The sequence below is a fragment of the Dryobates pubescens genome, chromosome 4 (genome assembly GCF_014839835.1).
Source record: "Dryobates pubescens isolate bDryPub1 chromosome 4, bDryPub1.pri, whole genome shotgun sequence".
Classification (NCBI taxonomy): Eukaryota; Metazoa; Chordata; class Aves; order Piciformes; family Picidae; genus Dryobates; species Dryobates pubescens.
In genome coordinates, this window is record NC_071615.1 from 46,891,116 (window position 1) to 46,917,552 (window position 26,437).

Genomic DNA, 26,437 nt, shown 5'->3' on the forward strand with positions numbered 1-26,437 from the left:
AGGAATCTGATACTATTTGTGCCGCTCTTAAAGTGTCCAAGGGAACGAGAGACGAAACTCACCATTACCTTAGGTTTTCCTAGCATGTTTCTTGGAAATAAAAAGGAAGAATCTAATTATTCATTTAAAAAGAAAAAAAATCTAAAAGGTGGGAGGAGGGAGCAAGCTTTGAGAGTTTTGCCTAGAATCTGTTTGAGCAAAGCATCTCCTCTAAGTTATGATTAGAGCAAAGACATGCAATGAGTCTGGTCTGACCAGGTGAGAGTTGCTCATCTCTTAGCATTGCCCCTGAATACGTGGGTCCTTTCATTCCTGTCAGGTAAAAAAAATTATTACCAATTCAAGTAATTATCTCCCAGCGCATCTTTATGCCTACACTCCTGCATCCCCTAACACAGATGTACCTCAGCTTTAAATCTGCTGACAGTGACGCTACAGCACCTACAGAATTTACTCAGCTTTTGGGTAGGTTTTATAACCATGCTGATCTCTGTGCCTCCCACCACTGCTAGTAATAACTGAACCAGTCAGAAAAGGTCTCTGCAAGCCAGTCACAGCAGTGATTAAGATGTAGACATACGTATCTTCTCACCCTTTAAATAGAAGGCTTAATTGGCGATGTGGATAGCAACTTCCTAATGGACAGAAATTAAATTCCATTTAATTCCTGAGCAGACACTTCCAATGCACAAGGTTTACCACACATTTGGAGTGGGGAGGCAAGGGGGGGGGGGGTTGAAAGAAAGGAGCTGCATGCACAACTCTCTACCTCTGACAATCACCAAGGAAAAGCAACATGAGGACCAGAATGGCATAAGTGTGGCAGGTGTGAATTGACCTGCACTGGCAAAGCTGCGAGCTGGGAAACTTGCAAATCACATGATTGTGCAATACTTGGCTCCAGTCAGTGCTATCATGTTCTTTATAGGGGGAAAAAAAAAATAAAAAGAAGTCTTCAAGACATGTACATCAAGTTAAGGGATTAACCGTCAAGTGACATTACTGAAAGAGACAATCTATTTCTTTATTGTTAATGAAATTCAGTTAAAAGTGAAGGAAGTGATAAAGAAAGTGCTGTTTTGTAATGTATTTTACATAAGAACGTAATATAGAAAGGGAAGTGCAATTAAATCTTAATGTGGACTTTTTTATTTTTAGTTTATCATCTGGTTTACATTTTGAGCCCCTTTGCAGCAGTAAATTATGCTGGCGTTTCTCAGGGAATAGCTGCCATGTTAATTTACTTTAATAAAATAACTGACAGAAAACTGGGAAAAGAAGCAAGAAGAGACACTTGCTCCCCCCCCCCCCATCCCCCAACACACACACACTCCTTATCTTTAGCTAAGTATTCAAAGGTTTTCTGTATGAATTGTTCGTGGTCCAACTCCAGCACCATGTAATAATACAATGCATTACAACACAGTACAATACAATCTTGGGTTTCTGTAGCGCCCTTCATGCAAGCATCCCAGGGTGCTTTACAATCATTATGAGTTAAAATTAAAACTGAAGCACATACAATTCCTAATAGAATAATTTTAAAAATGCTAAACAGAACAAATAACTTTTAAGTCTAGATTTAAAAGTCCCAACAGCCAGAGCTTTCCTTACTTCAATTGGCAATGAGTTCCAAAGCTTGGGAGCAAAGTGACTAAAGGCTCTCTCATGTTATGTTAAAGGATCTCTCATGTTGTTTATGCTTGTGCAGTACTCTACAGCCAACAATTTGCCAATATGGGGGGGAAGGGAGGGAAAAAAAAAAAGGCTTATTTGCAATCTTGCTTTAAAGAACACTGGAGGAGTGGCTTGTTAACCCTCTAATAAAGTTATGGAAAGGAAATAAATAAATCAAGGTTCACACTTGGCCATGACTGTGTTAAGAAGTATGCAAGAAACATGAATGAATGAATACAGAATTTTGTAGCAGTGCATTGCTTGACTGCCTCTTAAGCCACTAGATGTGAAAAAGGGGGGGGGGGGGGGAAAGAAGCATGGTTTTTATATATACATGTATCTATAAAGAAGAACATCACTGCAAATATTTAAAATGTCAGTTATTCTATATACCATTCTCAGGATCACTGAGTGAAAACAGAAGTCAAGCAGGGCTCAGTGCTACAACTCACGCATATTTTAGAAGGGAAAAATGTATCAGAAGAGAACATGCTGTGTTCTTTTTTGTTGTATTTCCCCACCTCGTTCTGCTACTTCCCTAAAGCTTGAAGTCTGTGTGACGCAGATCATCATTTACATGACGCAGCTCTCAAAACTGCTGAAATCTAATCCCAACTGTTTGGGCATACAAAGTGGGGAGTACAGTCCCAAAAATGTTATGCTGTTAAAAAGCATGAATTTCTCCTGGCTCACTGGAGAGGTGCCAGATGACTGGAAGCTGGCCAACGTGATGCCCATCCACAAGAAGGGCTGGAAGGAGGAACCAGGGAATTCCAGGCCTGTCAGCCTGACCTCAGTGCCAGGCAAGATTATGGAACAGGTCATCTTGTGTGCACTTACAGGATGGCCAAGGGATCAGTCCCAGCCAGCATGGATTTAGGAGGGGCAGGTCCTGCCTCACCAACCTGATCTCCTTCTATTATCAGGTGACTGCCTGGTGGATGTGGGGAAGGCTGTGGATGTAGTCTACCTGGACTTCAGCAAGGCCTTCGATACCATCCCCAACAGCAAACTCCTGGCCAAGCCGTCAGCCCATGGCTTGGACAGCAGCACTCTGTGTGGGGTTAGGAACTGGCTGGAGGGCTGAGCCCAGAGAGTGGTGGTGAATGGTGCCACAGCCAGCTGGCGGCAAGGGATCAGTGTTGGGCCTGATCCTGTTCCATATCTTTATTGATGATCTGGATGAGGGCATGGAGTCCATTATCAGTAAATTTGCAGATGATACCAAGCTGGGGGCAGGAGTTGATCTGTTAAGAGAGTAGGAGAGCTCTGCAGAGGGACCTTGACAGGCTGGACAGATGGGCAGAGTCCAAGGGCATTTTAACACACCTAAGTGCCACATTCTACACATTGACCACAACAACCCCATAGCAGGCTGGGGTCAGAGTGGCTGGAGAGCAGCCAGGCAGAAAGGGACTTGGGGCTACTGGTTGGCAGAAGGCTGAACATGAGCCAGCAGTGTGCCCAGGTGGCCAAGAATGCCAAGGGCATCCTGGCCTGGATCAGAAATAGTATGGCCAGGAGGAGCAGGGAAGTCATTCTTCCCCTGTACTCAGCACTGGTTAGGCCACACCTTGAGTCCTGTGTCCACTTCTGGGCCCCTCAGTTTAGGAAAGATGTTGACTTGCTGGAAGGTGTCCAGAGAAGGGCAACAAAGCAGGGGAGGGGTTTGGAACACAAGCCCTATGAGAGGAGGCTGAGGGAGCTGGGGTTGCTTAGCCTGGAGAAGAGAAGGCTCAGAGGAGACTTTATTGCTCTCTACAACTACCTGAAGGGAGGTTGTAGCCAGGTGGAGGTTGGTCTGCTCTCCCAGATAACCAGCACCAAAACAAGAGGACAGAGGTGTAGGCTGAATGTTAGGAATAAATTCTTCACAGAAAGAGTGATTTGCCATTGGAATGGGCTGCCCAGGGTGGGGGTGGAGTCACCATCACTGGAGGTGTTGAAAAAGAGACTGGATGAGGCACTTAGTGCCATGGTTTAGTTGATTAGATGGTGTTGGGTTCTAGGTTGGACTCCATGATCACAAAGGTCTTTTCCAACCTGGTTAATTCTGTATTCTATATACTTCCTCCCTGCCCCAGGAAAGCCTGTCAGAAGACAGCTGCTTATAACTTCTTACAGCTGACTTCAGAAGTTTGTTTTGTTTTATTTTTTTAATAAATAAAAAATTGCCACAAGACTTCCTGATAGCACAGGTATTAAGGGACATGTACACCTCACGGGGTTGGAAGAGACCTCAAGGATCATCCAGTTCCAAACCCCCTGCCATGGGCAGGGACACCTCACACTACAGCAGGTTGCTCAGAGGCACATCCAGCCTGGCCTTAAAATCCTCCAGGGATGAGGCTTCCACCACCTCCCTGGGTAACCTGTTCCAGCGTCTCACCACCCTCATGGGGAACAACTTCTTCCCGACATCCAATCTGAATCTACCCATTTCTTTATTTTTTTTTCCATTCCCCCTAGTCCTATCACTACCTGACACCCTAACTGCATCTATATTTGAGAAACAAGGTACCTTCTCCTCCTCCCCACAGTAAGTCCAGGCCCCACAATTGTGCTGACAGTCTCATATTCAATTTGAATGCAGAGGCAGAAATAAATAGCTGTTATGTTTTCTCCTTTAATAGGGTGCTGCTGAGATCTAACAGTTGCAGACAGACTGACATAGCTTTAACAGTGTTTAAATGCATCTAAAGAACATTAATCAGTGATCAAAAAAACCCAAAATCAAGCAATTTAAACATTGAGTATGCTGCAAAAGTCCTCAGACAGCTCTACTAGCATGCATATTTCATCTTCCCTATCCCATCAGCAATAGGCTCTGTACTGCCCATTCTATCTGGATGACTGAAAAATCATGGGCACAAGTTTTAATAGTTAATTGAAAATGTTTTAAACATCCAGATACCACGTCAGCTTGAAGAGACATCAGAGGGAATGCTCTTGAGCAAGTGAGGGGTGGGTTGAAAGGCCCTGCCTGCCAAAACCTGAGCCCAGGCCCTCAAGGATTTGCTTTCCTGAAATAATTAATGACATTTTTAAAATCTAAAGTACAGTAACTTCCAAAGTAGAAAAAGGAGCTGCATTCCTTACTCCAGTTATTAATTATTGGGGGAGTGTAGAAGGAGGGGAAAGAGAGAAAAGAATCACATGAAGAAAGAAATCCAAAGACTTGATCGCAGGTCTAGGCAGGTAAAACGTAAAGAGGAGGGCCAAAAACACCTTTAGTTTTGTAAAGCATGAATTAAAAATTGCTCATAAAAAAAAAATAATCTGTATTTTGGCAACTCCTAAGAGCTCAGTTCTTGGCTATTCGAAATTTTCATTCTAGCCAACACAACTTTGTGTGGTTGGGATTTTGGAGGGGTGGGCAGTCAGAACGGCAGCAAAGAAATGCAAGAGGATTTCTATTATGCCACTTATTTGGTATGATGGCCAAGAGTCTTCGGATAGGTTGAAATGAGAAACTCTGATGTTCCAAGCAAGCTTGCTGTCTGGCCTTTCTGCCAGACCACACAGATTCTGTCAAATTTCTGCACAAAACAGCATGCAGCTTCGTGGCATATAAAATCTATTGTGCCCACGTCAGGTGTAAACAATCATTCACTACAGGGCAGATCAAATGCAGTCAGGATAGTTACATTTGTCACAAGTGCAAAACAGTCCAGGCTTTGGTATCATGTGTGTCACAGAATGCAAGTGTATATCCCTCTAACTGAAACAAAAATGCCATTCCCTTATCACCAAGAGTAAAATTATGTAAAAGACATTAGAGGCATAGGGGTGGTGGGGTGGTGGGGGTGCACACAATTCTATTTGATAAGATAATGCAATGTCTGTAAATGACTGTGTGCATAATAAACTAAGAGACAGGAGATTCTACTATACATCAGGCCTAGAGTTTCTCATCCATAGTGCACTGACTATTGGTGGGCCAGAAAGTCAGGCTAAGCACAAGCATCTTCAAAGGATGAGCAAAGGGAAAAAAAACCAAACCAAACCAAAACACCACCCAGGAAACAAAACCTTCACATTTCAGGATATTATGGGGGGAAAGAAAGAACACCTTGTGTTTTTGCAGTGGCTTGATGAAGTGCCTACTTGTAAATACTAACAACAATCATTTATATCATCTTTTTTTGTAGAAAAAAAGGAAATCAGGTAAGACAATACCAGTTAAAAAAAAAATAATAAAAAAAATCAGTATTGTTTGATCACTGCCATAGTTTCAAAGAAGTGCCCAGAGAATAATTAAGCTCTGTGATCTCTGTATTTGGTAGGTGACTTGTTATCTTCCTTTCATGGAAAAAGGTTACAGCAATTCAAGCTAAGGGGTACATCTAAACACTCAAAAGAATGCTGTGAGTTTGTTTCTGAATTATCAAAAGAATTTCCAGTCTTTTCTCACACCAATACCCCAATGTTACTCTCCTCTCCCTCATAAAAGCTTATCCAATTATAAATATACAGAGAGAGAGAGAGAGAATAATTCAATAGGGACAAAACAAACCAAAAAGCCCTTCTTCATATTACTTAAAGCCCTTAATAAATACAGTCTCTATTATTTCAGGTATTTTAACTGTGGAAGTAGTAAGAGACTTCTGTACTAAAAACCAAAACAAAGCAAAACTGTGAAAGTGAAGCATGAAAATGTCAAGACTAAGGCTAAGAGATGGAAGAGATAACATTAAATAAATAAATGCAACAGGCCTGCCTCTCTGGCTGATGACTTTAGAGCAGTTCCCAACAGACTGAGGTAGAGTAGAGCTTCTGTGCAAGGGGTTGGAAAAATAAGAATTGATGGTAGAACAATTTCTTCACGACCCTTTAGAGACTGCAGAGCCAAAACAAGAGGGAAATGAGATCTAGGCCACTCACGAGATGCACCAGTTTAATGGAATGCACAAGATGGCTCAAAATTGAGCCCTAGATTAAATTCCATGTTGCCTTCCCCACCAAAAGAAGCCTGGAGAGGAAGCAGAAATGAAGCAAACTGTGTGTATCAAACGTGAAAAGTCTTTCACTTGGCATCTGCGTACGCCGCTAGTCTCTAGCAATGAAGTCTGCAAACCCAAGGCAAAGCATGAAAATACACGCTACAATGCATAACTCAGAACAGGTTTGACTTTTCCATGTGAAATTTGCAGCATCCTTTTCCCTTGCCTGCTTGATACCTTTGGATAGGTGCTTGCAATTCATGGCAATCGAGAGCCATGCATTTGCTCCGGTCCATCCCAAGCGCTCCAAGTCATGTCAGCGGGGATTCCCCATAAGGCAGGCTCATACACTGAGTGATAAACCTGGCCTTTGGGGGTGGTCACAGCAGCCACAGAGCACCACAATTAAAGTAACTTCGAAAGAGACCATGTATTCAATTTGCCTGATAAGAGTCACAGTTCTGTTTCATCTAGGAAGGCATGAAGAGTTCACACCTGTACGCCCCAAAGTCTTAATCAAAACCAAAACCAAAAAATACCCAAAATAAAACAAAAGACCCCAAACCACACCAAAACCCACAAATCAAATAGATGATGCTGTTAAGTTTTCCCGATGAAGTGGATCTCAAAGTTTGTTTCCTCACATAAGTTCAAGATATTAAATGTACCCGCACTACAAAACCAGGCTGCTTGGGTTTCTTTTGTTTTGAGGCACATAAAATTATTCTGAATAAATATAAGCAATTTTTTGGAGCACAAAATGTGAGATTAACCAAGAAAATGCAGCAAATTCTAAGTGATGATGGTGGTTCTTAGTTTCTCATACTTAGATGGGGCTTTGGAAATGCTGCATCATGTCACAGCAACTAAAGTACTTTGCAACTACAACAAATCCTTCAGTCCCTACACAAAACAGAGTTCTGCTAATGACAGTGACAGAAAACGATAACTACTCTCATTTCCACTTTGAGTCATTTTTCTGTGGTTAATAAATTATATCCATAACAGTGTTAATAAGTTATGGTACGGTGTCACTGCATTAGTTTGCATTTGTGATGAAGCACTTCATATGGAATTACCTATGCCCACTAAAGTACATAAGAGGAGAGAACACTTCCCTGCTCTCCAAAAACCCTCCTATTCTGGCGTTTTGATGGACCTTCTAAGGAAACATTTTCTCCCAACCTCTACCTTGCTTATACTTCTCACCTCTGTTGCAGCAGCAGCATAACACTGCGGGGCAATTTATAAACTCCTACAGGCTTAACAAAACACAGACTCCCTAAAATCAGTGTACCTTCCATAGGAGTGATACACAACAAGTTGTTAGTTAGGCAAACAGAGAAAGCATTCAGATCAATTTAGTCATGTGAAAAGCACACCATCAGATCAACATGTCCTCCCTTAAGCCCCTGGAGGAAAATGGGAAGATTTAGACTGACTGATGGCCTCTCAATCACTGTAACAGCTTTTTTTGTTGTTGTTTTCAAAAGTTAAGAGTAAATAAATTAATTTTAAGCTTAATTTAATTGTGTCTTTAAATAAAAGAGAAAAGCAGAAACTATTAAAATTCTTACAGCCCAACTACTGCAGCGCTGGTGAAGATAGATGTGACAAAAGTAATAAGCATGGTTTAAACAACAAAAAGAAGCTCGCAGCTTTAAGTATATTCTTTCACAAATAAAGAAGTGCAAAACAGTAAAGAAATATCCCCAAAGCAGAGCTCTGTAATCTGGAGTTTGGGTCATCTCAAGCACTAACCCCAAAAGCTGGGTCAGGCAAGTTGGGTTTTGTCCATTCAAATCATTATATAAACATTCAGTGTAGTTTTAAAGCAACACTTCAAAAGAGCAATTATTGAATTGCCTCCAGTATGATGATACTGCCTCTAGTGAAGTATTCCCTTTAAACACTTTTTTTTCTGCTTTATCAATGCATCATCTACCTATATAGGGAAGCTCCTATGCAAGACGTGATGTCCAAATACAAAGAAGGTATTCCATCTCAATAGAATTTACTTGCATCAGTATCAAGTAAAAACTAGCACTGTTAGATGAAAAGGGAGATACATCACAAATTATCTGCAGCCTCCAACTGCAGAAGCTCACATGCTTTACAGACATATTACTGGAAAGGTTTACAACCAGTGAAGATAATTTTGATTATTTCCACACCAAAACTTCCTGTATTGGAGCCACATCACAGAAAACAATCTGACCATGGGGGTGGGAAAACCGTCTGCTAATGTGTCCACTGGAAAGACAGATTGAGAGAGAGCAGCCCTCTAGGTTACCTATAGATTACCTGAGTTTTTTTGAGATAGAGTCCAATATTCTGAGCAAAAGAAATAAGATCCTCATAAAAATACTTTGACTTCCCTGACTTCCTTTCTCCCCTCCCTATCACAACAAGCAGCATTTGTTTGTACACTGAATCTGTCTTCACCGCACCACAACAAAACACATTTTAAAACTTGATAAAAATAGATATGATGTTCCCACTGCAGCATCACTGGACACTGCATTGCATAGAAAAAACAAGTTGTGCCTTCACAGTAGTTTGACAAAAGAATGGCAAAAAGAGAACAACACAGCTAAAGGCTGAGGAAAGCATCAGTTCAATATTTAGCAACGCATAAATTGAGGTTTCCTTTTTTGTTTAGGTATATTTTGATTAGAACTAATAAATAGCTGATTTTCCTTTGGTTGTTTTCAACAACAAAACATCATCCAAACGGCTTTATTCTTTATTCCCTTCTCATATAGCATGCCAAAGACTGTCTCATTTCATGAATTAGCATTTAAAACTCCTGTAGGTTATCTAACAAGCATTCAGATTCAATAGTACTTTTGACAGCAGTAAGTAAAGAGCCTTTTAACATCTTGAACACAAGTGCATGAAAAAAAAGTAGTTGCATCAAAGCAGTTCAAAGACTGAAGACAAAAACCAGTTAAAATCCAGTTTGCAGCAAGACAGTTTTAGTGTGGTGTAAACAACCTTTCACGACTCCCCATGGGAAACGTTGTAAGACTACGTTCAAAATGAATCAGGCATATTTATAAAGATCATGAAGTGGTCAAATGAATTTGCATTTTTGGCAGATTCACTTCATGGGCACTACTTGCTACAGTCTGTAGAAACCTCAAATCTCACATCAGTGCTGCCTATAGTGCTTTATTATTTATTACATGTTATGCTAAGTACCTGTGAAAGGGGACATTCCTTGGCCAATGAACTCTGGTTCATATCCTTCAGTAAGTCCTTCAGAGCATTTCTTACTGTTGTGTGAGACCATTGTTCAGGAGGCAAGTCTTCTAGTTTAGGGCAACTATTTGAAACACAGATTAGAAAAGGGATTATTACAAGATTGCATCCTGCTGCAGAACATTCCTTTAAGACAGACAGATTTCATTTCGCGCATCAAGCAGATGCATCTGGAGATTGCTCTCGGTCTCCTGATTGTTCCGATTAGTTAATTACTTTATACAACACATCTGCTGTATTGATGCATGAATTATACATCAGCTGCATGTGGCGACTATTTTTTCATGTTACTTCTACCTTCCTGCTCTGATGCGCTTGGTAAAACAATTTAAGGTGTAATGCTTTCTCACGACTGATCATGAAAAGCATTAATATATTAACTGCTTTTTCTCTCTTTTTTTTTTCCCCCCTTTTTTTGTTACCGTGAAATTTAAGAACCTAGACAGCAACAATAAGTGTCAGCAAGTCATTCTTGGTGTTTTTTTTTTTTTCCCCCACGAAATGCACACAGATGGTATTGTTCATGATATGCAAAAATATTTTTCTCTTAAGTAAACTTTATGTAAAATGCCTTCTTGTAATGCATCATTTAATTGACTAAAATGCAATATAGTTTTAATGAGATAGCCAAAGAAAAATCTATGTATCAGAGCTAGAAAAGTTTGCTGTGATGGTATACTGGAAGTCAAAGAAGAATTAGACTGACTAAAAAGGAATTTAGATAAGCCTTTGTACTTTGAGGACACAGCACGGTAGGAATTAAGTAGAAGCAATATTAACAGCGAGAGCACAGACAAGTAACAGTTCAGATCCCAGAGCTGGTCTGCAACTTACCTGTGTAACTGGATTTTCAGTGTGACCACATGATACACATCTTGCAGCATGTCTGCTACTGTAGCATCAGGGGCATCTGTCACATAGGACAGTGGAACTGGATTCCACTTTCCAACCTGGATAAGCCCTGGGGGATTTTTTATTTTTGAAGGGAGGGGGAATGGACAAGAAAGGCAGGAAAATTGAAGAAAGCAATTTATCTGTTAATTCCCAGTGGCAAGAGAAAAAGATCTGATTTTTAACATGATCATCACCTTTATTTCTAGCCTCTTAAATTCAGCAAAATAAAAGAACATCCCCCTGGAAAACCCCCACCCACACATGATCAAAGATATGCTTTATCTATATTCTGAAATTATACAAATGCATTACAGGAGAGACTGTTTGTTGTTTTTTTTCAACAAGGGTACAAGTGTATTTTCTAAGTTCCCTTTCATTCACAGGACATGATACAATTGTTAGCATTCCTCTTAATAAATTAGGAAAGATTTTGCAGTGCAAGGACTGAGTTAAAAAAAAACCCAAACCAACAACCAACCAACCAACCACCACCACCACGAGAAATTAACAAAACCAAACCCCAAACAACCAACTTTGCAGTCTATAAAACCATCAGGAACAAAATAAAAGAAACAGAGCTGGATATTCAGTCATAAATGCAAGTTGACTCTCAACAGTCCATCTGCTCAAATATGCTTTACACTTCCTTGTGGATCCTCAGTGGAGCAGATTATTAAGGTCAATAAGCATACTAATGATTCGGTTGAAGTCTTTTTCTTTTTTTTTTTTTCTCCCCCTCAAAAAAACAATAAAAAAAAATTCTCCCTCCATACTCCCCACAACCAAAACATGCACTAAGCAAAAATACGTTAAGTGTATATCTATACACACACAGAGAGACAGAATCTGCAAGAAGTTTAAGAAGTAAAGCCTGCATCGCATTCCTGAAAGAAATCCTGCCCCTCCCCTGAGGCCCCCCAAACACAATTCATTGTACAATTTCCTAATCTTATTTACCTTTTGCTTGGGCAGCAGAGCTGTGAGAATATCCAAGTGATAGCAATGCCATTTCAATCAGTTGGTTGAAAAGCATATCCTTCCTCACCAATACAAATTCTGCATGCTCCTCCTTAGAATCATATTCAATGGCATTTTCATAATGCTCCACTACACAGAAAACTGGAAGCATACTTCCTATTGAAAAGAAATTACATTTAACATATTAAAGTAGAGTTAGAGTTGAGTAGGTGGGTCTATCCAGCATTATGTAAATAAAACCTGTACAAACAGGCAGAGCAGGCATCAAGGATCATCACAAATATTTGATAAACATATTCCCCAAGTCCTTTCGCCTCACCCTCCCCCATCTCCAAAAACACAAAAAGATAAAGTTCTACAAAACATACATCTCTCTGAAAAGCAGGAATGCAAATTCATCTCCCTTGATCAGATACAGATTAAAGAATTACCTTCTATAGAAATAACAAGGTTGACTGAAGAGAAGTTGATTCCCTCTGTCCTGCCTGATTTGTTGTGAGTAGCAGGCAGCATGAGAACCTAAATACATACTGCAGATGTCTTCACTGTAAGCCATTTTAGTATCAGCTACATGATTTTGTTCGTTAACATTAAAATACTCCTTAGTCCTGCCAAAAATATTTAATTGCCTTCAAACATCAACAACAAATCACCTTGTGTGTTATTCATTCACTCTGAAAAGAGTATACAAGGAAAGCAGGCAAAAGTTAACGCTAATTCATGCCTCATTCGCTGAGTGCACTTGAGCACTACTTTCACTCGCATCTTTAAGCAACAAATCATGATTTCAATGCCTTTTTAAGAAGTCTACCTGCAGTTCAGGGGGCTTTTTGTTTGGTTGGTTGGTTTTGGTTTGGGTTTTGGGTTTTTTTTTTCTGCTGTTGCCTCCTGCACTTTACATTCCACGTTTCTGGTATGCGTTGCTATTTCGGTATGGCTGAAAGTTAATTACTAATTTCCAGTTTTGCAGCATCATATGGCAAACCCTTCCCTATGCTGCACAGAATATTAAGCAAACGACCTTTTTCCTTTCCTTTTTCCTATTTAAGAACATTTTTCCTTCTCCCTTTTGACAACAACCAGAGAAGTAACAAATGACCCAAACAGTTTTATGGGTGAAGTCTCAGGTTCCTCGAGTTTGTGAAAACCCCTCCTGGCCTCCCAGACAGACACAGATGACAGAGAATCTCAGATTTGTGGTTTTAGAACCTGTCCCTGTCCCGCTGTCTCCAGCAACACAGGTTAGGATCTCTTAATGACAGAAAGCAAAAGGGTTAAAAGCAGATGTACAGAACTGTCTTATGGCAGCCTGCCAGAGGGGTATCATCTTTAGCATAAATGATGACAAGGGTTATTTTAACAGGGCACCCAGGAACTCCAATTAGTCCTACCATGTTAATGCCTCTATAATAACCGCTGCCCTCTAGACTTACAGAAACCTCCTAACCTACTAAGGTGCACCAGACATGCTGTAGTCTAAAGAGAAGATTTACTCTTGGCAATAGATAAACGCTTTAAGACCATGTCTGCTGATTTGTGCTCTAATGTACAGCAAGAAATCGCGACAAAAGATACCTCTTAAGCACATATATTTAAACTACATCTGTTCACCAGAGAGTCAGTCTCTGGCAAACAAACCCCTTCAGGCTTGCTTGGAAAAGCTCACAAACTCACTCCAGTTTGCCCAATAGGCTCAGCATGAAAGTCAAGACTAAAAGCTTGCCAATATTTATATAGTGCAGGAAGGAGCCTTTCTTTTTTTTTCTTTTTTATCTAAGCGAGACTGGTCAGGGAGAGGAGACCAAAGCAAAAGCAGTACATGCAAACTGGTGATTTTTTGTTTGTTTTAATTAAGCTTCATAGAGCTTTCAAAAACACACACATGCTTCATCTGCAAAAAGGTGGTGGGATATTTTTTTGTTTGTTTGTTTGTTTTCACCTTCCAAGCTCTCACAATTGGTGTCTGACCTACTGCCTTCTGACTCAGAGTAAGGGCTCAAAATTTGTAAGTAGTTTCACCATTAATACCTGAAGATAAAATGTAAACAAAGCTTCATTTTAACAAACAGCACAGAAACACTCAAAACCAGCTGAAGTGTATTTGCTTTTCCTCTTATCAGTTCCTACAAATTAAGCCATGATCAGACACAAAACTAGCAATACACAGGTGCTTTGCTGCGTATCAGCACACTTTTTGCCAGGTACACTGCCTTGCGACTTGCAGCATTCTGGATAATGTGATACTTCAAAAGAACACAGGAGAACCTCCTGGCCAAATGTTGATGTACAGCATAGGTTATAAAAGGTGGATCCTGGCAGTGCGACACAGGTATCATCTGACTACAAATCAAGCCACTAAATCTTTTAGCAAACTGTCACTAGTGTCCTTCTGTTAATGTGAAAAATGCTATACGGGAGAGCACAATCTCAACTGGCTGATCGCTCCTGCTAACACTTGGCAAGACCTCCAAGTGCAGCAGCTTCATAACCTTCTAGTATTAAAAGGAGAGAGCATTGGTCAGTGCTCGCTGCTAAAAATACAGCATGATTTAAACTTGAAGGCAGTGTTAGAGCTTTGCTGAAGGTTTATGAGTCTGGGTAAACAGCACGTCTGCCATAAGAAGCAGTGAAGTCTGTAGAATCCTTGTCTAAAACTGTCCTGGCATTAAAGTTTGCTGTGCAAATATCACATAATACTAGAGACAGCTGAAATCTCCTATTTAGGAATTTATGGAACTTATATGTTTGCAGGCGTCAGAAAGTCCTTTTTATATAGCCCCACTGCTTCCCTGTACAATATTAATGCACTCTGCTTGAAAAGCCGTAATAAATTATATTTTTAATGCTCTTACCCTGGCTTTCTTAAGATGCATACATTCTTGGCAAACAATCAATAAATAGGGTAATCATGAGCAGAGGCCAAAGAATTTGCTGAAGTGCTGTTTTTCCATTTTTAATAGATAAAGATCTAACAATACGGACTGCTGTGTCTGTTCATTTCGGGATCAATATATTCTTTGTTTTCGCCAAACCGAGGAAAAAAATAAATGATTGTACGATAAATGTTATGCATTGGGCACAATGAAATTCCTCTGCCTTCTAACTTTGTGCGTTTAACGGTCTTGTGGTTGCATTTTTGCTCCCTGCTCTTAGCAAATGTAAGAAAAATCTGGATTATAAACATACACTGCTTACGGTGCGAAAAGTAGAGGCTGGTTTTAAAACAAATGCCAAATTACATGCGGCAGATTTTGTTTCAAATTAGCAAGCCTGCAACGTGGTCACAAAAAAAAGACAACGCACGTCGAGGAGCAAAATTTACAGATTATTGCCCATTAGAAGTATTTTCAAGGCAAACAAAAGCCATCCACATCCAAACATCCAACGATTCTGAATGTGCCTTTTCCTTGGGTAAATGTCTAATTACAGCAAACCAGCCACTGAAAAATATGACACCCAAGTTGTTCATTGTTCAATAATGAATTGTACTTAAGAAAATAAACTGCGAAGATTGACATCACAAATGACTTTTCCAATGTGATACCTAAAGATTTACACTCTTGCCTTTAAACCAACTTGCAACTGTTGAGGAAATACTGCTGCCCTTCCAAGCTTGGACCATCATTAAGAGGAAAGGCGAGAATTTGGTTTAGAGGTTTGGTATTTCCTCTTACTTAATTTTGCGGTTCTTAGCCCAAAGACATTTATTCAAAGAATTAATGCATTACATTACTTCTGTTTCAATGCAGGAACTGGCTTTAATCAGGACAGCTAGCCTTTACCTTAACAAAAATCAGACTCCACCCTGGAAAGCAAGATGCTCCACCCAAGCACCAAGCTTACATTTCCCAAATGTGATTTATATCAAAGTTGGGAATATATAGTATTTTCCAATGGAAATTTAATAATCCTGAAATATAAATGAAGTAGAGTCCGAAAAAGAAAGCTTTCCCCCCCAAACCACCACATACCATATTTCTCTAATCCAGAATTATCAAAAGTGTTACCTTTTCTAATGTTAGTTTTCATCAGGTGTCCAGAGTGTTTTAAAGGCACTCCTTGCATTTTAGTTCCTGTACTTCCAAGTCTTCCTCTTCCTAATGGGCTCCCATTCTGTTCCAAGCGCGCAATTTTGGCTGGTGGACCCTTCGGATCGCTTACATTGTTAGACATTTCTGAATGTTCTTTCCCCTGAGTTGCCTCGTTCAAATGATCCATACTCAGTCCCGCCTCTAAAGATCACCTGCCATGATTCAAGGAAAAAAAAATAAATATATATATATATATATGTATGTTGTACACGTGTGCGCATATGTATACGCACGCAGCCTGCACATGGACAGAGAGAGGCATGGAGCATAACCTCACAGGGAATAAATAACTAATTTTAACTGGAAGGAAGATGCCATTTTTAAAAAGAAATAAACTTATTCTCCCAAAAAATGACCTCACACCCCAGTGGTTGGTTGCTTGTTTTTTTTTTACAGAGAGATCGCATCACAAACTGGTGGAATTCTTTACCAGCCAACTAGAGCATCCCTTTAAAAAAATAAATAATAAAATCTTCAGAGAAATTCTACTAAATCTGAGAAAGATTAAGACTCATATAAATGATGATGACTGTCAAGGTATGTGCTCCAACACAGCTATTGTTACAAATCTCACAGAAAGGTTTGTTATTAATCCCGGGTGGTTTTATTGTCTTAAGAAAAGAGAGAGAGAGAGGAAGAAAAAGATTCTAGTGCAACATTTCTGATTCTACTTGATTAAAAAATATGTATGCACAACAGGAGAGACATTGTTAAAACTTTAGTTGAGGGAGCAACAAATTTATTAGACATGTAGAATATCACCCATTTACAATTCCTTCCACCCTTAAAAAATAATAGCTAGAAGAGAATTTACCATTTAACTTCAAAAAGCAGGAACGGGTGACAAGTTGGGGTTTTTTTGAGTTCCCTAACCAACATCACACACAAAGAGTTTATCAACTTTTGCAAAGTTCAGAATATACACATCAAAATTTTTGGATCTTAAGTGTTAAATGGAGAAGTTTATTGAATTAACAAAAATGACTGCGAAGGCAGCATCTCACAAAATGCAAGGTTGGAGGGGAGAAAAACCCACTATTTCTACAGTACTTTTGAAGCTCTTAAATATAGAGAAACCCCTCCAGCTCGGGGTGATGCTAAGTTACACAGTGCCACAGCTATTTGATGCCAAAAAAACACCAGAAGTAATTTCAATACCTAACGAAGAAAAGGTATATGGTAGCATGCTTTTAGTTCCCTTTTTCTAAACTTTTGAAACCTCACTCCATGAATAATTATTCCAGTTAAATCACTCCAAAAAATCTCCCTAGGCTAGAATACAACAGACTACGTTTTGAGGATTTTTGTCACTCATCAGAATCTGTGTTGTCAATTATATTTAAAAAAAGAAAAATTAATCAGTTGCTGAGAAGAGAGACATCTTTCTGGTTACAATTTCACTCATCAGTTCTATTGTGACTCTTAGGTATTTTACCTTACCTTTCTCTGAGAAAGGTGTGACTACGATGACAATTACATTACATATATAATATAATCACTAAGGACAGGTGACTAGCCAGTAATTTATGAACTAGTATTTACATTAGGAAATACAAATTCCAATAGTGGGGGAAGTCAGAAAGACTGGTGTGAATCAGGTAATTGCCACTTTCTTTTATGTGTCTAATAATTCAGTACATTTTCTGTACATTTCACAGAAAAACTATTAAAGTCTAAACATCTTGGGATTTTTTTTTTATATATATATATATACACACTTCTGTGTTGTCAAGAGCTATAGATTGATCACAGTCCTGTAAACTACATTTCTCTTGTTTGAACACCACGCCGATTTCTCAGTCCGGTGTAGCAAGAAGTAATAGATTAATCTCAACGTTTACAAACAACCTCAAGAATGCCACTGAATAGCTAAAGTTCAGAAAATTGTTCTTTTCCCTTATGCTGCAAGGTGACAGGCTAAGGTTTACCATTCATCTTGAGCCCATCTGCTTTAGGTCTTGTGTTGCATTAGCAGTAAACGTGCCTATGTAGCCCCTTTTTGTAAAGAATTCTTTTTTTTTGGGGTACTGTTTTAACTGCAGTCTAACCAAATTATTACAGACCCGAACTGTTAACATCTTACAATGTTTCTGACAATGATAACATACTAGAGGGTTTCTTTTCTGAGACTGGTCTCTCTCAGGAATAAGAGGATTAACAAAAAAAGAGAGAGGGGGAAAAAAAAAAAGGGGGGGGGGGGGGGGGGGGGAGGAGAGAGAGTAAAAGAAAACATTAAAAAAAAGCCTCCAACAAGAAAATCCTTGTCAATTCTGGCAACTCCGAAGTACTCTAAGCCACTGAGGTTCTTTGCTACAAAAAGTATCTAGTCATCATGAGTCAGAATCGCACTACATCATGTACAGTGAATAAAAGTAAGAGATTGCAGTTTAGTTAATATACTGACTACAACCAAAACACCAAACTGGTCATTTTCCCCTGGCCTGAGAATACCCACCCATCAGCACCCTTTCACCGCTTAGTCATCTTGTAAAAAGCTTTATGTTACAAAGAAAAATTACATGCACATAAAACACCTAATTTACTCATTTAAACTCCATGCCCAAGGCTAAAGTTCACTGAAACCTCAGTTTGGAATAGTGATGAGCAACAACGAGCATGGCCTGCCCAGCGAGAGGGTTACAGGGAAGAACTATCATCCCCACCGGTTCCAGGCCAAGAGTTTCCCTGCGTTTCACATTTAGGCATCTTTCACCACTACAAGTTTTCATCACAGGCATCGAGAGAAGAGCACAATTTCAAAGCAGTTTCCCAGAGCCAGCGTGCACGTACGGGCACACCGCGCAATTTCTGAATGGGAGTCGGTGCGGTATCTCCTTTTGTCGCGATGTAACGCCGCCAGTATTATATTATTTCTTCCTCTCCTCCTGAATCAGCCCCCTCCCCATGCCTTTCCCCTCCTCTTCCCTCCCTCCCCCATAAAAACCCATAATCACATTTGAGAGAGGCTCCGCACTTATCCGTTCCATATGGCTCTCACAATCCAGGCCAAGCTTTCCCTGTGACCTTTTAAAGAGACAAAGAAGCAAAGTACTTATCTAGAAACAGAAACACTGCAGTTTTCTGAGTGAAATTAGCAAAACCGACCCGAAACTCACCACTTCAAAACTTGACAGCATATAAATAACAAAAACAAAGGAGGTTTCCTTTGCAGCCCGAGCTCTTGAAGAGGAAGAAGTTCAAGACTGATGTTTTCTAGGTCCCCCCCCCTTTTTGGAGGGGGGGAGGGAAGGGGGGGGCAGCAGACCTGAGGACTACTTCCCCCTAATATTCTCTTATTTTCTTTTTTCCTTTCCTTTCTTTTTTTTTTTTTTTTTTGCTTGTTGCTATTTTCCTCTAGGCTGGGAGGGGCAAAAATAGATAGCGAGAAACAGAGTAGCCATGAGCAAAAACGGCAATGGACAAAAAAATACTGATTAAATCTCTTTTGAGAGAGCCAGTTTTCGAGGTTTAGCAACAGAAGAACGAGCTGAAGATCAAATTATCAGACAAGTGCAACTCTCAAACCGAGGAATTAATAATAAAAATAAAGTAGCAGGTTTAAATCGAGGTGGAGGGTGACTTGAGTCTAGCTATCCTTTCAAAAATAAAATCAATGCGTAGAGAAGCAAGTGCAAAAGGGGGTTCTTTAAAAAAAATAATTAAAAAAGAAAATGGAAAAAAAAAAAAAAAAGCAGCTTTTCTATCCAGTGCGAAGAGGAGAAAGTCTACTTCTAGGTTGTCACTTACACTATTATTCTCCAATAGGCACCCAGAGGAGCAGCACACACAGAAGGAGCCCGCTCCCCTCCCCCTCCGCAAAAATACACACCGTAACAGCCCCCAAACTTTCTGCGGAAACCTCAGCCCCAGAGATCGCTACTGGAGATTGGGGGGGGGGGGGGAGGGGGAGGGGAATTAAAAAAGAAGGAAAAAAAAAAAACAAGTGTAAAGAAAATTGCAGGAAAAGGCACGAAAATCCCACTTTAAATCTCGCCTTTGAGGTCCGAGAGGAAAAAAAAAAAAAGGAGGCAGAGAGGACCTGTCTCCTCTCATTTACCGGGGGCTGTTGTGCGAGTGAGGGGGGGAGAGAAGGAGCGAGAGGAGGTAAGAGAGAAAAAGAACAGAGGAAGGAAACACACACAACAAGGCACACCACCACTACAAAAAGTGACGAGATTTCACTCCCTCCGAGTCCAAAGCCGGCAGAAATTATAATTAAAAAAAAATAAAAAATAAAAACCTCTACTAAAAAAACAGAAGGAAAAAAAAAAAAGGCAAACAAAACAAACGCACAACAAAAACCTGTTCCTGCTTCTGTAAAGGACAAAAACAACAAAAAAAAAAAGGAGGGGGAAAAAAAAAAAGAAAAAAATAAATCTGGGAACTCCAAGAAGAGTTACTCGAAAGAAGGGGTAAAAAAAATACAAAATAAAAAGGCTGCAAACCCCCAACAACAACAAAAACCAAGCCAGCAATAAAACAACAACAACAACAACAAAAAAAGCCACCAACCCAACAATAATAATTGAGGGGGAAAAAAAATAATAATGATAGGCTCGGGGGGGGATGGGGTTGTCTCTTTTTTTTTCCCCTAATTCTCGCTTTCCCTGGCTGGCTGGGTATGGTTGTTATTTAGGCCGGTTTGGTGGTTGTTGCTGAATGTTACATGGATGTGTGTGTATGTATGTGTGTGTGTGTATCCCCGGACGAGCTGCCTTCCTCTGCTCTCTCTCTCCCCCCCCTCCTCCTCTCTCTCTCTCTCCCCCTCTCTCTCTCTGTTTCTGTCCCCATTAAATTATTAGTTGACTCATCACTACTCCTCCTCCTCCTGCTGCTGCCGCCGCCGTCCCCTGCTCAGAGCCTCCTCTCCGCTACCGCTCGCTGCCGCTGCTGCCGCTGCCGCTGCTTCTTCTTCCTCCTCCTCATTTTAATACAAAATAACACCGAGGCCACCGGCTTTTTTTTTTTTTTTTTTTTTTTTTACAGCCCGAGACGGGAGGAGGACGCAGCCTCCCTGCTGCTGCCCGGAGCCCTTCCCCGTCGGCCCCGGATCATCCGACGCGTCCTGGGAGAGAGAGAGAAAGTGGCAGAGGAGGATGAGGAGGAGGTGGCGAAGGAGAAAGGCGTGGGGGGAGGGGAGAGCCAACGTGGGGAGGGGGGGGGTGGGTGAGAAGGAGAGGTGGCAAAGAGGGACAGCAGCGGGAGGGGGCGCAGGGCCGGGCTGGGGGAGGGGGGTGGGGGGGGGAAGCAGCCGCCGCCGGTAGGTGAACGGGGGGGGGGGGGGGGGGGGGGCCGGGGGAAGAGGGCGTGCGGCTTCCGGGCGCGCACGAATTTGCAGGCAGCTGGGTGCGGGTGAGGCGGCCCTGCCTGCGCCGCGCACAATGCCCGCCGCGCCGCGCGCCGCCCCGCGCAGCCACCGCCGGCCGCGCGCCCCCTGCGCGCGCCCCCGGCAGATGGGGACCCGCGGCTGCGGGGGCGAGCCGGCGACGGGGTCGGGGAGCGGAGGAGAGAGAAGAAGTGGAGGAGGAGGAGGAGGAGGAGGAGGAGGAGGGGCGGGGGTGAAGGTTGAACAATATCCTGCCGGCGCTGTCGAGTACGCCGCGGCAGCGCAGCCCCCGCCCCTCTGCGCGGAGCCTGCGCGGGCCGCGCCGGGCAGGTGCACAACGACGGCGGCAGCAGCAGCGCTCTGCAGGGCTTCCGCGCCGCTGGGGAGAGCGGGGGTGGCCGGGACCCCCGCAGGTTAGGCGGCCTTAGGGAGCCAGCCGGCCACGTGGGGAGAAAGAAGTTTCTCCTCTTAGCAACAGAGGGTGAAGGGAAAGCACCCGGCACGTTTTCTACAGGCAGTGGAGGCGGGTGGAACGGCCCCGTTCGGCGGAGGGCATCCGCCGCGGCAGCTCACCGACAGCTTGCGCTAGGGTGAAGCGATAGTCGCCGGGGCGAGCCAGATCAACCAGCAGCACACCCCGAGTACCAGCAATGCATCGCGCCGTGCTCGCAAGGGGGGAATGCTACAGCCCCACTGCGATGCGGGACAGTAAAAACAATAAATGTCCCTGTCTCGTGTCTGCAGGCCGGGACCGAAAGCCACCCGTAAAAGGTGGAAACTCCAAAGTGGTAACTACTAACAAAATAACTGCGAGATAGAGGCAGAACTTTCTCCCATCATGCACTTGAAAAAAAGTAACCCGACTAGACAAACTTGAAAGCAACAAGTTTGTACAAGCTACGAGATAAGAGAAAAAATTACACCTCTTTATTGATAAAATGCACGGTGTTTGAATATACTACATCTAAAAAGAAAGTTACATCATCGGCAAAGAGAACGTGAATTACTGTGCAGGAAGACATACAGACAAAATGTTCAGGGTAGTAACTTTGAAAGAAAACAAACCAATAAACTCCCCCATACCGAACTACACGTACAAACTTGAAGCAACAGCGAAAGGAGGCAAGTGGGGGAGGCTAAATACCAGTTCTGTGATACACAAAATAAGCATGGCCTCCGAACAAAGGGAAGGCGAATCAATAAATCTAGGAAGAGCACAAATTATCACTGCATGTATATTACTGTGAAAAGAAGAAGAATGCAACAAGATTAGGTAAAGAAAGAAGCTGACATTTACCAAAATAAGCACAAACAGCATACAGGTCAGGCAGGAAGTAGAAAATGGTAATAGGGTGAAATACATGAAATATTTATCACAAAATAGATTATAATCTCAGGAGCAAAGAAATGCAAGGCTGGAAAAATGAATACACTGTTACATAATAGAATTATTCAAAGCAGAGCAAGTGGAGGTGGCATACATAGGAAACATGAAAAGCTGTACCTATGTTCCATGTCCCGAGAAAGGTTACTAAGATTGTTACCAAGAGTGCTGAAAAGGAGAAAAACCAAGAAGGATGTTTCACAATGAAAAGCAAGGGAAAATGTAGATGACATCTTTCAAAAGGTGAGATAAAGGGATAACTATCTAGAGGCTGTTTATTTAGAAACCAATCTTTTTTTCCAACAAGGGAGCATATTATTCAGTCCCTACAAAAATCAAGAAAAATAAAGAAAAATGTTTCTCAGTACATTTGAATGCTTGGAGGAAAACCAGTGCTAACTAGTTGAATTCAAACTTTTTGGGTACAGTGGAACATATCCCCATTGTATCCTTTTTCATCCTTTTCCAGAAAGCCTGATACAGTAAACTTCAGCAATGAGCAAGACCACTAAAGAAGAAAATCATGAAAGACAAGAGATTTTTCAGCTGGCAGTATGCTGCCAGCAGTATGATGGAGGAAAAGCGCACTGAGGATAATTTGAGCGATGCAGAGCTGATTAGAATAGAGCAGATATTTACAAATATGATTTGAAACAAGATTTGGGACTAAAACACCACCTTCTACAGATGATTGCCAGATATGACAATAAGAAAGAAAGACAAAAACCCTAACAAACAAACCCCAAAAATCAACAATGAAAAAAAAAAAGAAATATTAAAATCTTTTCTAAAATAACTTTTTGCTTTGGTGTTCACAAACCATTCCCTCAATGGTCACACACACACACACACAAACCAAAACCCCACAACATAAAATGTTCAGATTAAAACAAAGTGATTAATCTAAAAAAAGCAGAGGCAGTGAATTAAAGGAGCAGCAAGATAACAATCTGATAATACAGGAGCACAGAAGACATAATAATGATATTATTATGCACACTATCCAAACACTGACAAACAAATATTCTGTTAATTATATAATCATGCATATGCTTCCTATGCTTGAGATAAATGATTACGGAAAATAACTCTTCTTGAGGCTGCATATGTGTACTAAACCTTATAAAATCCCTGTAACATGGATTAATCTAATTCACCTACATCACTTATGCCTGATAAAGTATTTACTACAGACATGGAAAGCTGAATGTGGAACCCTTGCTTTGACTAGAAAGCACAGATTACTGAAGGCTGCTGCGTCTTGATGCATAGAAGGCAATCAGATACCTCTTATCAATACAAAACTACTTGGAATAAATTCAGAATACAGATATCTGATTTTCATTTGACCTATTCCAATTTGCACTTCGCTGTTCCAACTTTGATGTAAAAATGTTCCACTAGAATAAAGATATTTATAATAAAAACATATATAAAGAACTGAAGATGAATAGATATTGTCATGGATACATATGCAGGCAATCATTTAAACATGCTGCAATAGTAACATAACATTTTTCATAGCTTCTAGTCAAGTTACAGCAGACAAATACATGCTTAATAAAGCTTATTAATCTGTAATAAAGTTGCTGCATTGTGTTTATGATCTATAAATGCATTTTGCACTACGCTTTGTTGAAATAAGACAAATACTTAGAAAGTTGGACAGCGTTCTTTCAACCCCACAGTGAAATTTACTCTTGAGCAGCAGTCTCAGTAGCTGCAAAACAAAATGAATTCTCCAGCGTGGCATGCTGCCTTGGTACCTCCTAAGGTCTCTATTCCAATCTTTTCTTGTTCGAAATAAATTAGGAAATACGGGCCCAAATCTTGAGGCTTGGCTCTTGTGCAACATAAACAGAAATTAACTGGCAGCAGAGCAAACCCGGCATGGCTCTGTATTCTCTTTTATCAGATTTCTTTGGGGAGATCAGGGTGATTGGGTTTTATACATACATGCTTCCGAAAACTCTGTGGCCATTTGGGTAACTTGTAAGCATCAGCCTGTTCTGAGGGGATGCTGAGCTGTGCAGCAGCAGCAAGACTGCCGGGAAAGGCAGTCTGGTCGGGATTTACAGCTAGTGGTAACTGCTGGACAGAAAGGTAATGAAAATACCAATCCATGGCTTTCCAAAGGTAAACATCTGTGGCCAAATGGTGGATGGATTCCTGGTGGCCTTGTGCCTACTTCCTTGCATTGGTTAGATGTAAGTGTGGGTTAAAGGAAAGGATGCACGTTACTGTTCTTTCCACATCTATCTGTGCAATCCTTGGAACAGCCACCACTGCATTGCGGACACAGTCCTGTGGCACTTGGCCCTGCAAGTTTTGCACTCTGGACTGAAAAATCTGCTCAGACTGACTTCCCCTCCATTTTGCCCCGAACAACAATTGTTTGCCTGGCACCGCTCAGACGCTTCAGCCAACCTGACTGCAGCAACCTCAATTTACATACAACCCAAGGATCGGATGCGCACCGATGTGAATCACGGCAATCTGTGAAATCCCCCACACTGAACTCAAAAGTTACATACCAACCTAGATTTTTTTTTTTTTTTTTTTGTGACTGCAACCTGCCCCAGCCTGGATAGGATGCCTGTCAAAAAGCAGAAGTGCTATGAAATGAAATTCATAGCACTGAAAGGCATCACACACAAGCTGTCGTCCCCTCTCACATTTTGCATGAGCAATTTCTGCTCGTTTGTGTTCCCTCAGACATGATGTCCTGAAACAGTTACGTAAAATGAATATTTAACTTACAATAGTCAGCTGTATTGAACTGTACTTAATTGCTTATTAAGTGAAGTAAATTATCCTTAACATATTCGTTAGAGGTGAAAAACCTACATATATGGCTACATGTAGTGCATTCATTAGTTTACAGACCCGAAATCCCTTGGAAAGTATCAGATATCTACACAGTGTCCCATGGTGTAGCATTTTGTAGTTGGATGTCTCAGCTAGCTTGCAGATATGTAAAATCATATACAAACAGACATCTCCCTATTGATTGCCTCTGTGACGAGGCTCGTTTACTCCTGAAAACATTTTCTGCAGCATAGCTCAATCATGGAATCTTTTTTTCTTTAAATACAAAAAAGAAAGGAGAAAAAGAAACAAAGGAAAAAGAAACCAAACAGAGTTGATTAAGAGAATGCAAAATGTGGTTTTGGATAAAACAAGTTACTTATCTTCAAGCTACCGAACCCTTGTGCCTAATTCCCTTTCATAGCTGTATGTATTTTGACTAAGATGCTTGTACAACTGAAGTAAATTTCCGGGTGTGACCCCAACAGTCATTTCAGCTTGCCCCTTGGTGCCAAATTAGTCACAGAGAGGCAAAATGCAGGAAGAAAATTATGGAGTAAAACCCAACAAAACCGGTTGGCATAATGAAGTGACCACTATCAGCAACAGAGGCTTTCACCTCTGGCTGCCGTGTGAGAAATCCCAGCCAATTGTAATAAGACAGGTGCCCATCTTTCCATAAAAGATCACAGCAAATGACCATTAGTGGATTAATTACATAAATCTTCCTCTTTAGTTTCACAGTCTTTGCTGTGTGGACGAGTTCACTTCCTAAGAGTATCAGCATCGCAACTTCCACAAAGACTATTTACATGTTATTTAATATAAGCCAATATTTTTTATGACTATGGATTTCAGAACTATTTCAAATAACAAGCTTCAACTTCAAAAAAACCCCCACTTTTGGTGGATCATATCCCTCTTCCATCCCTAACAGTATACTAGATCCTTGATGAATCATACTCGTAATTGCCATGTGGCAGCTAAAGCCCCAACTACTTCCATAAAACAAGAAAGGAAAAAGAAAAAAGCAAGAGAACTTGATATAATATGTAATGCAGTTAGGCAGCTG

At 41.0% G+C, this 26,437-nt stretch overlaps 1 protein-coding gene across 5 annotated transcripts in view; it reads right to left on the bottom strand.

The window, feature by feature from the left end:
- Positions 1-26,437, bottom strand: part of SATB1 (SATB homeobox 1) — a 99,226-nt gene that overhangs the window by 61,056 nt on the left and 11,733 nt on the right. For 2 of the 5 annotated variants that reach the window (XM_054161231.1, XM_009910669.2), the window contains exons 1-5: positions 18,964-19,588; positions 15,764-15,999; positions 11,736-11,912; positions 10,719-10,845; positions 9,825-9,948 (exon numbers count right to left, since the gene is read on the bottom strand). In XM_054161231.1, the coding sequence (XP_054017206.1) occupies positions 9,825-9,948; positions 10,719-10,845; positions 11,736-11,912; positions 15,764-15,974 (639 nt within the window). In that variant the 5' untranslated portion in view covers positions 15,975-15,999; positions 18,964-19,588. The other 3 variants (XM_054161229.1, XM_054161230.1, XM_054161228.1) reach the window with 3 other exon arrangements.